Source organism: Citrus sinensis, chromosome 1, assembly GCF_022201045.2.
Source record: "Citrus sinensis cultivar Valencia sweet orange chromosome 1, DVS_A1.0, whole genome shotgun sequence".
Taxonomy (NCBI): Eukaryota; Viridiplantae; Streptophyta; class Magnoliopsida; order Sapindales; family Rutaceae; genus Citrus; species Citrus sinensis.
In genome coordinates this window covers 1,524,870-1,537,285 of record NC_068556.1, presented here as the reverse complement: position 1 = coordinate 1,537,285, position 12,416 = coordinate 1,524,870, and the positions used below count along the sequence as shown (strand labels likewise).

General features: G+C 33.0%; 2 protein-coding genes across 2 annotated transcripts; both read right to left on the bottom strand.

The window, feature by feature from the left end:
* Nucleotides 1–2,830: 2,830 nt before the first annotated feature.
* Nucleotides 2,831–5,400, bottom strand: LOC102609675 (flotillin-like protein 4). Its single transcript, XM_006483349.4, has 2 exons — nt 4,350–5,400; nt 2,831–3,612 (listed from the first exon to the last, which is right to left on the bottom strand). Exons 1-2 carry the CDS (start codon nt 5,274–5,276, stop codon nt 3,040–3,042), a joined length of 1,500 nt encoding a protein of 499 aa, XP_006483412.1. The 5' UTR covers nt 5,277–5,400; the 3' UTR covers nt 2,831–3,039.
* Nucleotides 5,401–8,788: 3,388 nt separating this feature from the next.
* On the bottom strand, nt 8,789–10,660 carry LOC102623855 (flotillin-like protein 4). The gene is made up of 2 exons (XM_006483653.3): nt 9,679–10,660; nt 8,789–9,388 (listed from the first exon to the last, which is right to left on the bottom strand). Exons 1-2 carry the CDS (start codon nt 10,606–10,608, stop codon nt 8,798–8,800), a joined length of 1,521 nt encoding a protein of 506 aa, XP_006483716.1. The 5' UTR covers nt 10,609–10,660; the 3' UTR covers nt 8,789–8,797.
* Between the last annotated feature and the right edge of the window lie 1,756 nt (nt 10,661–12,416).

The following is a 12,416-nucleotide window of genomic DNA, read 5'->3' as shown; positions in this document are numbered from 1 at the left end:
AATTAAGCCTAAGCACAATCTTAATAAGTAAATTCTACTTTTCTCAGAGGATAATAAGAAGTTATGAATGTATTTTTGTGTTGATTTGGTAGCACATTAATTCCTAAAGTAAATTGATTGATAAAGGGCATACTAAGAAAGAAAACATTTGGGGGGCTATACATGTTGTATACGATAGTTTTTAGAAGAACTCAGAAGTACAGTAAAATGGGGATAGATTATGTATTATTTATTAAAAGAATAAGGATTCAGTGCTCAACAGTCATAATAACCGAACATAAATAACAAGATTATTGTGTTACTTCTATTTAATTCAACTTATTTTATATTAAATTTTTATGATGTTTATTTTAAAATTAACTTTAATAAAATAAAATGTCTAATAGATTGTATAAATTAAAAAAAATTATTGAAATTATTTCAAAAGGTATATATTATTACTTTTCTAATTTGATAAATTATAAAATATCAAATAACTATAAGAAGTACTAGTGTCTATCAATTTACTAGTATATCTTTGTAAAATTTTTCATTTTACTATATTTTCGTTTACCACTATTAGTTGACCATTAGTTAACTAGTAAAATACCAATATGCCATTACTTTGAAGAATAATTAATTTTTAATTAAAAAAACTAAGAAAATAAAATAAAAAATCAAATCCAGTTGAAGAATGCGTCTATTCGCTGCCAAAACTTCTTATGCTTATGGTTAAATATCTTCCTTCTATGCTAAACTGCTAATCTTGCTCTCATCAATATATCAAATTGAAACCGCCATTAAAGCATCAAGATAGTAAATTGAAACTACCATCAAAGCTTGAAGATCAATATGCCTTCTATCAATCTTAATTTCTATTTCGTCATAATCTTTCAAACTCATAATAATAAAACCATTATTCCACAGCCCAAACAAATTGATCAATTGAGAAGAAAATCTCAAAAAAATATTATGCAAAATCCTCATCCAAATTGATAAGATATTCCTAGAGATAAGTTATATATAAAAAAACAAAAACAAAAATCCACATCGACAATTGCCATTCAAATTCCTCTAGTTCTTCTTTCAGATGAGACCGATCAATGGCAATGCATGGCTTGTACCCATTCAAAAGTGCCAATAATTTTTCAAAGATGGTGGATCACTGTCTGAGTGAAAAATGAAGAAGAAGAAGAAAAAGGTGATGATGCTAGATATTTGGGATTCACAATTTTTTCTTCCTTTCTCTTAACCAATAATAATTATACTATAATTTTAAATTACATACAATTTTATCTTGGTTTTGAATGTGCTTATCTTGGTTTTGAATGTAAAAGCACTTTTACCCCTTTAATGTTAGCATAACATCAGACATCAGTATTGGACTAACAATGTCAACAAAAATATTATAAAATGAAAAGTTTCCCAAAGATATATAGTAAAATGATGGATACTTTTGTAACCGTTTGATATTTTACCATTCTTAAATTAGTCAAATGATAATAACCCATTTATAAAATATTACTGTTAAAGGGTATTATAATAAAAAAATGGTCTTAATATTTTTTATTGAAAACTTAAAAGTATTCTGACTATTTTCTTAAATTTTGAGGGTGTACTTATCCTTTTTCCATTTAACAAATTAACAATTTTGAGTTGGAAACGGAAACTGGTAGTGAAAATGAGATTCATTGGTTTTTTATTTGGTGAAATCTTACAAAATCTAAACGATCAATCTAATTCATAGCTGATTTTGCCTATCATTTCTGTCCATAATTGTACTAGTATTCATTGCCTTCTAGTAGTTGAAATGCTCGATCCCAATTTTTTGGTATTTTGTTATCTTTAAATTTAAAAAAATACACAATTTATTGTCTTTTTAGCTTCTTCCCACAAATAATTGTCCAATAACAATTTGAGGATCAATACTTACACGTTCTTAATATTATTTTCTTAATTAGCCCGACCCCAAGCAGAGGCAGTGCTGATCACAAGATTTAGTAAAACAAGAATCTAATATATGAAAATACGGAGAATTTACCTTGGCTACATTGACCTTACAAACTCGGCCCTAACATTTTGATCAATGTAAATTGTCAATAGTTTGTGAAGCTAAATTAACCGTTTTCACATCTTAGATTTCATCAGTACATTGTCTCGTGAAAGAGTAAATCTCTTCTTTGTGTTAGTTAAATATATTTGAGCACTTGCAATTGAATCAATAGTTAAGAGTAATGATCCTTTCTTTGTGTTAGTAATAAAAAATCTGTGAGAATTTACAATTGTGTTATTTGACCAAGCAATTACCAAAAAGCATAAGATATTTGACTATCATGCATGATATTTGGCATTGGCAGCAAAGCTAATATTATTATTCCAAACAATGTTGAAAGAATCAGATTAACTAGAAGCAGCTTACCTTTTTATCTGAATTAGATTTAAGCATCAAACAATGGCTGCTATAGTTGCAGCATATAGAACAAGGAACAAAATAAAGTAGACACTACTCCAAATGGATGCATCTGCCAACTAGCCAAAAGGTTTAATTGGAATAAAGTTAACCTAGCATACATTCAAAGTTCCAATAACAGCATACATTCAAAGTTCCAATCTTGGATCAATTATAAGAGAAAATGTTACTTTGTCTGATATATTGCCAAATAAAATCTGAAATAGTACTTATGTACTTTTTGACATTAAGGTGTTATAACTTTTAAACTACAAACAATACTTTTTATCTAATATGTTGTGAGAAAAAACCGTAACAATAAAATAAAAGTTAATAATACATCGTAAAATTTTTAAATAATAATTTTGATAAAAATAATAAAAATACTATAGTTTTGTCATCATACAAGTAGAGGATCAAATTAACTTGACTTTAAAAGAAAAATAACTAGTGTTTACTAAATATTTTAGTGTTGAAAGATACAGCAACCCAACCTTGATACCAAAACAAAACCTTGAAAGAGTTCAAACTTAACATTTTTTACAGAGGATAGGAAAGCGCAATTGAAATAATGTAAATAAGAATGTTCATATGCATGCTGCATGCATGTCTTAGTTCTTGTTGTAGGGGTTGCTGGATTCAAGAGCTAAAGTGCCCGGGATCTGAGGTGGTGTCATTCCAGTTTGAGCTAAAGTGCCCATGAAAGGGGGTGGTGTCATTCCAGTTTGATCGTAGATTGTCTGAAACAAAGGTGGCAACGCGCGATAAATGCCGGAAACCTCTCTCATGGCGGAGCTACTTGCATCCCCACCAGCCTCACCACCGCTTTCATTATTAGTCCAAATGCTGAGTTTTGGTTGCAATCCACGGACGGCTTCGGCATTAATCCTGGCCATTTCTTGATACACGCCTCTATCGATCATTAAGAAGTCTTTCACGGCTCTGTAATCGCCTCCCAGTGATGTTGATATGGACTTGAGATACTCTCCTTGGGCTTTTCCAAGTGCCACGAGTCCCTCAGCTTCCTTTAGCTTTGTGTACAATTGCCCATCCGCTGCTTGCTTGCGCGCATAAAATGCTGCCTCCGCTGTTGCTTTCTGCGCTTCTGCCTCTTTTTCCTTTTGATAGAGAATCGCCTCGGCCTCTTTTTGTTTCTTGTATAGCTCCCAATTTGCCTCTTGCACCTTTTTTTTTTTTTTTATAAAAAAAAGAATATTATAATTCTGGTAAATAAAACATTTTAGATGGGTACAATAATTAATTGTTTTTTCTAGTTCGGTACAACAAAACGTTGTTCCTTATTGTTGCACGTTTCTGTAGCAATTAAAAGATCTCTTTTTTAACAAAATGACTCTTGAGAGTAAGTGTATTTCTCTCCATCATATGTGAGGGAATTCAAATCTTTTCACATGAGACCTCATCATTTAATTAGTAGTTTCAGTAACCGGATGAGTTGAGTTCAAACTGTTAACAAACTAGCAGCCCACGAACTCTCTTTAATTGTGTATCATATAAAGAAGAAATTCTAAAATACATCAGAGGTATCATATCAGTTATACAATAAGTAAATGATGTTATGACATGTGTGCATTTAGTTTGAAAAACTATCATGCAATTTATAATTATATTAAATTCAACTATATATGGCATGCATACATCAATTGGTTGTAATACATCAGAGGTATTATAAAATTTCTCCATATAAAGGCTTTTCTAAACATGCAATATAAAGAAATCTAATGAAAACCAATTGAATTAATTTGAACTTAATGTAATTAACAACTACATCAAAAATATAAAATATATATACATTCAAAATAATAATGAAATTATTGGTTCCAATAAAACTAAAAACGAATTGTCAAATATATCATGCGTGCATGTAAAATTAAAAAAGAAAATTGAGAATTATTATTAGTACCTGGGCTTCATATTCAACATTGGCCTTGCTCACAAACTCAGCCCTAAGTTTCTCCATACTAGTGGCAGCATTCATCTTCTCGACCTCTCTTTGCAACTCAGCATCTCTCAACGCCACCGCCTTCGTCGACTCAACCTCCGCCACTTTTGCTTCCCTAGCCCACCCGGCCTTCTTCTTTGCCAACTCAGCGTTGGCCTCCGCCACCTCAGCTTCCCTTTGGTTCTCAAAAACCTTGACTTCAGTCTTGACCCTCATCTCCTCCTTCTGGCCATCCCCTTGCCTCTGAACTTTAATGATCTTGGTCTCCGCGTCAATCTTGGCAGCGTTCTGCAGCGTCTGCCCTTCCCTCAGCTTGGCTCCAACCTCTCCCTTCATCCTCGCCTCCGCCACGTCGACCTTGGCTTGATTGGCGGCCTCCATCTGAGTCTTTTGTCCCAAGTAAGAAAAATACTCGTGCCCCGGCACATCAACGAGTTGTTTGATGTTAGCATTGTATATCAGAAGACCGAACTGGTTGAGCTCTAACTGAACCTTCTCAAACACTTCTTGTTTAAACTCTTTGGTCCCTTTGAAGACTTCCTCCATCGTCATGGAAGCGGCAAGGACTCGGGTCTCCCCTTCGATTATACCCTTCACGATTTCTCTGACGTGTATGGAGTTCTGGTCCTTTGGGGCGATGAGTTTAGCGTATTTGAGAAGACTGTCGCGATCATCCTCGCGAGGGCCGATGGTGAAGACCGCCGGGAGTTTGAACTCGAGCTTCTCGGCACTCATGGCTTGAACTTCAAAGTCATAATTAACTGGGGTTATGTCGAAAACGGTGCAGTATTGCCCCGGGAAAACCCATGATTTTTTGGCTAATTTAACGTCGTTGATGCCGGTTCCGGTGATCGCTAGGTACTGCGATGCACTTGCTACTCTAAACATGATGCAGTTTTTTGGTTTTGGACTTTCAAAATGAAAGAAAAAATGAATACCGTTGAGAGATTGAGAATTTGAGAGAGATCTTAAAGATGAAATATATAATATCAAAGTCAAGATAAGATAACACATAAAAAAATACAAACTATTGTAATATAATGTATTATATCCCGTAGTGTATTTAAATCTGTATTTTTTATTTTTTAATTCATCTTTACTTTAATAATATGGTTAAGGACTTCTGATAGAAACTTACTATATATATAAATATAAACAAGATTATTCGACTTTGAAGACCAGAAATAAAAAAGAGAGAGTGACATGATGCAGTTTCGAGGTAGGAAATTAAAACAATTATTCAATTTTAAAATGCTATATGCCTTACGGGAAAAAAAAAAAAAAAAAGGCTATACGGATACGGTTTGACTTTTGGAAATTTCCCCTAACCTATTATTCTTTTTTCTTGACAAATTCAGTTGCGTTGTGAAGAAGAACGGGTATTTATTTCTTTGTTAATTACATATATCACAGAATATGTTTTTATCACGTTGACTTGTATATCTTAGTGTGTTAAAACTTAAAATGGACAAACCGCGTGATCATTATTATTTATAAAACGAAGACTCTTTCTTTTTCTATTTTTATTTTATTGCTTACCACACATAGGTGGTCATCGCATTTAGGTAGCGTTTACTTTTTGGATTGGATTGGGAATCCTGAGGAGTGGGAATCCTAGGATTGAGAGTGTGGAGTGGGAGTGGGAGTAGGTTGTTTACTTACACTGGAATGGAAGCATGGATTAGAGATCAGAATCCAATTTATGTGTTTACTTTGTCTTGGATTGGGAGTAAATAGTTTCAAATTACAATTTTATCCTTATTTAAAGAATTATAGTTTTTAATTACAAAACTAATAAAAAATATATTTAATGAATAATATTTATTTTATTATATTAATAAATTATTAATTTTAATACAAAATGAAACCTTATTTTATTTTATTTAATATAATTATATTAAATTTATTATTATATAAAATAATAATATAATATTATTTAGTACAAAATTAATATTTTCTTAGAATAAAATATTTATTATTATTAATATTAAATAAATATAGTACTATTATTTTTAAAATAAATATAATAATATTATATTTATTAATTCTCTATTAATATAATAATATTATTTTAGAATAATTTTAACTTAGAATCAATGCAAATTATTATTTAGTTAAATATAATATTATTATTCAAATAAATATAATAATATTTATTTTATTTTATTAATTATAAAATATTAAATTAAATTAAATTAAAAAAAATAAAAGGATAAAAAAGGGAGAGGTGGGAGTGGTTTCCCACTCCCACCTCCCCCAATGGGAGTCCCACTCCCACTCCCCACTCCAAAAATGGGTGGGGCCCAGAGAGTGGGACTCCCACTCCCTTCTCATTTAGAGGAAGTAAACGCTGGAGTGGGAGGAATCCACACTCCTCACTCCCACTCCAGCAAGTAAACACAACATTAGTTGCTGCTAATCGAATAGAAATGTTGGTGTAGAAAAAGATAAGAGAAATAAAGAAGAAAGGGAATAGAGAGAGTGGGTAGGTAGAGAGAGAAGGTAAATTTCTCTCATCTTTCTCTACACCTAACACTACTCTAATCGAATTTGACCGTAAACAAATTCATACACATTACATGATATGTTCTACCTTAATTCACTAATAGCGTGTCACGTTAATAATACAAGTATTGTGATATTACTTCTCACCCGCACCAAATTTCTGTGTCACATTTTTCAAAATTTTCATTATTTGTCTCAACTCTCAAGTACTTTGTAATTTGCTGAAAAACTCATCACAAGTTTCGAACCACAAAGAGTCAAAACAATCATTTTTTTGGGGGTTAACCTTTGACATTAAGGAGAGAGTAGGGTATTATGAAAAAGTATAAAAGGGGTAAGTGACTCTCTTTGAGGGGCCAAAATGGCAGTCTGGAATGGAGAATTTAATAAATTCAAATAATAAAAACTTCGAATGAGTACAAAAAGATCTGATAGTTTCTTTCTAACTGTCCATTTGCTTGGTGAAATTATAGCTCATCCAAGAGTTTATATCCGTTCTTATGTCTTGCCATTTTTCCTCTGCCATCATCTCTTTTTCAAGACTAAACCTACCTCCATCGCAATTTACATAGATTGCTCCTAACTAGATGAGTTTTTCTTTTGTACCGAGTTCTTTTTTTTAAAAAAAAAAAAAAAGCTCATATGGAGAATTTAACTGTTGCAAAATAATTCAGGTTGAGGATCACAGACAAGACGTGTCACACTACATATATGCAAAAAATTTTGGCAACTTTGTCATTAATTCAAACTTTAAGGGTATCCATTAAAAATTTAATTTTTATTTAGTCTGGTGTGGGTTAAGGTGTGGAGCATCGTACCTTTTACTCGCATTTGTGGCATCTAATTAAGTATTTTTTAGGAAGAGAATGTCAGATCTGGAGTTGGCTCTGTATTCTCCACGACGATGGAATCATCATCAATCTTGAGAATATCAACTCTGGTCAAGGATTCAAGGTTGCAAATTTGAATTTGAATATTGACTCTTACTAGTTGACTTTGTTCTCCAAGCTATCTGATCTAGAATGTTGGATTTGGTGGTACACCGTAACAGTAGCTACTCCTGCCGTTGCCGATAGTGGTGGCAGTGGTGATTGTTACTGCCGTTGCAGCTCCAATATTTTGAAGTGCCAGTTTTTGTTTCCAAGCAAATTAATTAGACAATGACGATTTCCTTTAAGTAGACTTAATTATACGAGTTCATACTTTTTTCGATTATTTTCAAAATAGAGATTAGCTAAAAAAGTCACATATCCGATTTTAAAATTGAATAAGAGCTCATAAAAATAATAATAAAGGTAATTCCGTAAATAAATAATAATTATTGAGAAATGATGGCTGCAGAGATAAAATTGAGGGGTGAAATATCACTATTTCATCATACTAGTCTAAGATAAATAATAAATTATTATGTTACGTCAATACGCAAATAATTCATTTGTGGGGTCAATAATGTCTTATTGCTGTTCTAATTTATATGAATTGGTTCCTAAACTATCGTTAACATTAATTTGACTATATATCATGTATGATAATTGGCAGTAAAAATAATTATATTATTCTCAACAGTGTTGAAAGAATCAAATAACTAGAAGCCGTCAAGCAGCCTCTTTATCTTAATATATTGGATTCGATGAGCATCAAATAATGGCTATAGTTGCAGCATATAGAACAAGGAACAAAATTTATATAGTTGGGGGCGCTACCCCGAAATGGATATGCAACCAGCTAAAGGATTTAATTGGAATAAATTTAACCTAGCATACGTTCAAAGTTCCAATCTTAGAATATTATAAAAGAAATTGGAAAAAAAAAATATTACTATGAGTCCAAACTTCAACATTTTTCACTAAGGGAAAAAAAAAATTGTAAATAAAAATATTTATATAAATGCATGTGTCTCTTGGTTAGCTGTTGTTGTTGGGGACGACGTTGGTGCATGGAAGAGCCAAACTGCCCAAGATCTGAGGCGGTGTCACTGCAGTTTGAGTTTGAGGTAACATGCCCATGTAAGGAGGTGGCGTCATTCCAGTCTGATCATAAATTGTCTGAAACAACGGGGGCAATGCACGGTAAATCCCCGCAACCTCCCTCACGGCGGAGCTACTTGCATCGCCGCCGCCAGCCCCACCGCCGCTTTCATTGGTAGTATTCCAAATGTTGAGTTTCGGTTGCAATCCACGGACAGCTTCCGCATTAATCCTACCCATTTCTTGATACACCCCTCTATCGATCATTAAGAAGTCTTTGACGGCTCTATTATCGCCTCCCAATGCTGTTGATATGGACTTGAGATACTCTCCTTGGGCTTTCCCAAGTGCCTCTTGTCCCTCAGCTTCCTTTTGCTTTGCGTACAAATCCCCGTCCGCTGCTAGCTTACGCGCATAAAATTCTGCCTCCGCTGTTGCTTTCTTCGCTTCTGCCTCTTTTATTTTCAAATTCAGAATTGCTTCCGCCTCTTTTTGTTTCTGGTACAGCTCCCAGTTTGCCTCTTGCACCTTTTTTGTTCCAAATTAAAGAAAATGGAAACATAATAAGATTATAAGCTGGTTAAATAAAACATTAATTAGATGCATGGGTAGAATCATTTCTTTTTTTCTTTTTTCTTTATCATATATTGCACGCTTGGATAAATTGTTTACTACTCATGTAAGTCAAGTTCCAATCTTTACCGTATAGAGATATAAACTGTCTAGTAATTTCTTAATTCCTCTAATAAATTATGTTATATCGAAAAATAACATAATTAAAAAAAAAAGTAAAGAAAATTGAGAATTAGTATTAGTACCTTGGATTCATATTCAACATTGGCCTTGCTCACAAACTCAGCCCTAAGTTTCTCCATCCTAGTAGCAGCATTCATCTTCTCGACCTCTCTTTGCAACTCAGCATCTCTCAACGCCACCGCCTTCGCCGACTCAACCTCCGCCACTTTGGCCTCCTTAGCCCACCCGGCCTTCTTTTTTGCCAAATCAGCGTTGGCCTCCGCCACCTCAGCCTCTCTTTGGTTCTCAAAAACTTTGACTTCAGTCTTGACCCTCATCTCCTCCTTCTGGCCCTGTCCTTCCCTCTGAACTTTAACGACCTTGGTCTCCGCGTCAATCTTGGCAGCGTTCTGCAGCGTCTGCCCTTCCCTCAGCTTGGCTCCAACCTCTCCCTTCATCCTCGCCTCCGCCACGTCGACCTTGGCTTGATTGGCGGCCTCCATCTGAGTCTTTTGCCCCAAGTAAGAAAAATACTCGTGCCCCGGCACATCAACGAGTTGTTTGATGTTAGCATTGTATATCACAAGACCAAACTGGTTGAGCTCTAACTGAACCTTCCCAAACACTTCTTGTTTAAACTGTTTGGTCCCTTTGAACACTTCCTCCATCGTCATGGAAGCGGCAAGGACTCGGGTCTCCCCTTCGATGATACCCTTTACGATTTCTCTGACGTGTACGGAGTTCCGGTCCTTAGGGGCGATGAGTTTAGCGTATCTGAGGAGGCTGTCACTGTCGTCCTCGCGAGGGCCTATGGTGAAGACGGCGGGGAGTTTGAACTCGAGCTTCTCGGCGCTCATGGCTTGAACTTCAAAGTCATAGTTAACTGGGGTTATGTCGAAAACGGTGCACTGTTGGAACGGCCAGATAAATGCTTTCTTGGCTAATTTAACGTCATCGATGCCGCTTCCGGTGATCGCCAGGAACTGTGATGCACCGGCAACTTTATAGTACATTGTGCTAGCTGTTTTTGGTTTTTGATATGCACTAAGAAACAAGGAAAATTGAATGGAGAATTTGAGAGTGATTTTAAGGAAGAATTGACAATATTGCCAAAGGCTGTGAAATATAATTAGGGTAACGTATGATCCCTATATATATATATAAATATAGGGATCACAATTAGAGTGAGAAAAGGAGAAATACTCTATCTAATTAAGATTTAGATCCTTTCCTAAGATTTTCCGGAAATATAACAAAAATAAACCACCAGATTTTTGTGAATACATACAAAGCCTATATTTACGTGTTTAACAAGTTAATCGGCGAAAAAAATATTTGGGTTATAGGGTCGTCACTCGTCATGACTCCTTAGTTGAGATATATTAGTTTGATCACGCTTTGTGTCCCTCACACGTATGCTATTTAGCAATTATATTAAGGGTAAAAGCTCGTTTCATCCCTATATTTTAATATTAATGTCTATTTAATTTCTATATTTTAAAAAATGCTTCAAAACATCTATATCTTTAAACTATTGACATCTTTTGACTTATTTTTACAATATTACCCTCTTATAATAATGTTTCTTTTTATAAAATTAATAAAAAGAAAAAAATTAAATTATCAATTTAACCCCAAAAATAAAATTAAAAAAAAGAATAAATATTAATTTTTGTCAAAGCTTACATGTGTCCAAAAAAATTTTATTGTAAAAATAATTAAATTACCTATTTTTTGGACATTAGTAATAAAAAAAATTAATATATTAATTTCTCAACAGTGTGTTACAAAAAAGTAACATATATTAATTTTGTTTTCATTTTATTTTTTGAGATTAAATTGATAATTAATTTTTTTCTTTTTACTAATGTCCAAAAAAATATTGTAAGAGGGTAATATTGTAAAAATAAAGCCAAAAGCAACAAAAAGTAAGAGAAAATGTGCTAATAATTTAATGTCGGAGATGTTTTAAGGTATTTTTAAAAATATAAGGACTAAACGGGTACTAATCTCAAAATATATGGACCAAGGGCCAGTTTGGTAATGCTGTAGCTTTTAAAATAATTGTTGTTAGCTGTGCTATATAAATAATCAGCTGTGAAGAGAATCAGTTAAGTGTTTGGTAAATTTTATTTTCAAAAGTACTGTGAATTTTGAAAGCAGTTATGGGTTTTTGGTAAATCTTATTGTTAAACTGCTGTAAAAAAATAAATGACTAAAATGTATATAATGTAGGATAAAATTTACTTATACATATAAAAATGTACACGTACAATATCTCGTTGAATCAAACAATTTTTTTTTTTTTATAAAAATGTGGAATTGGCATATTAACTTCTTGCCAAGCAGCATAAACGTAGCATTTTCTATAGCTTTTGTGCCATGTATCTTTAGTTACACAAACTATTCTTATGGAAAAAACGAAGCGTCTTGATAGTTGAAGGAAACCATGTGAAAGATAATATTTTCGTCTTTTTCATTATGCAATGAACTTTAAAAACTAACCAGTCACCCGAAATTATATGTAAACAAACGCAAGTAAGACAAACAACAAATATTATAATAATAATAATTGCAAATCGTTTATAATAAAAAATCCAAATAAGACAAACAATGAATATTATAATAAAAATTACATAGGCATAGAATTATTTATATATAAACAAACCCAAATAAGACAAACAACAAATATTATAATAAAAAGTACATTGAATATGCATGAAAAGGGTGATGAATCACTTACTATTATTGAATATGATGATAGAACATGTACTGGATCTTGCTTTGTTGCACTAGATAAGTTTTGATAGAACACAAAATA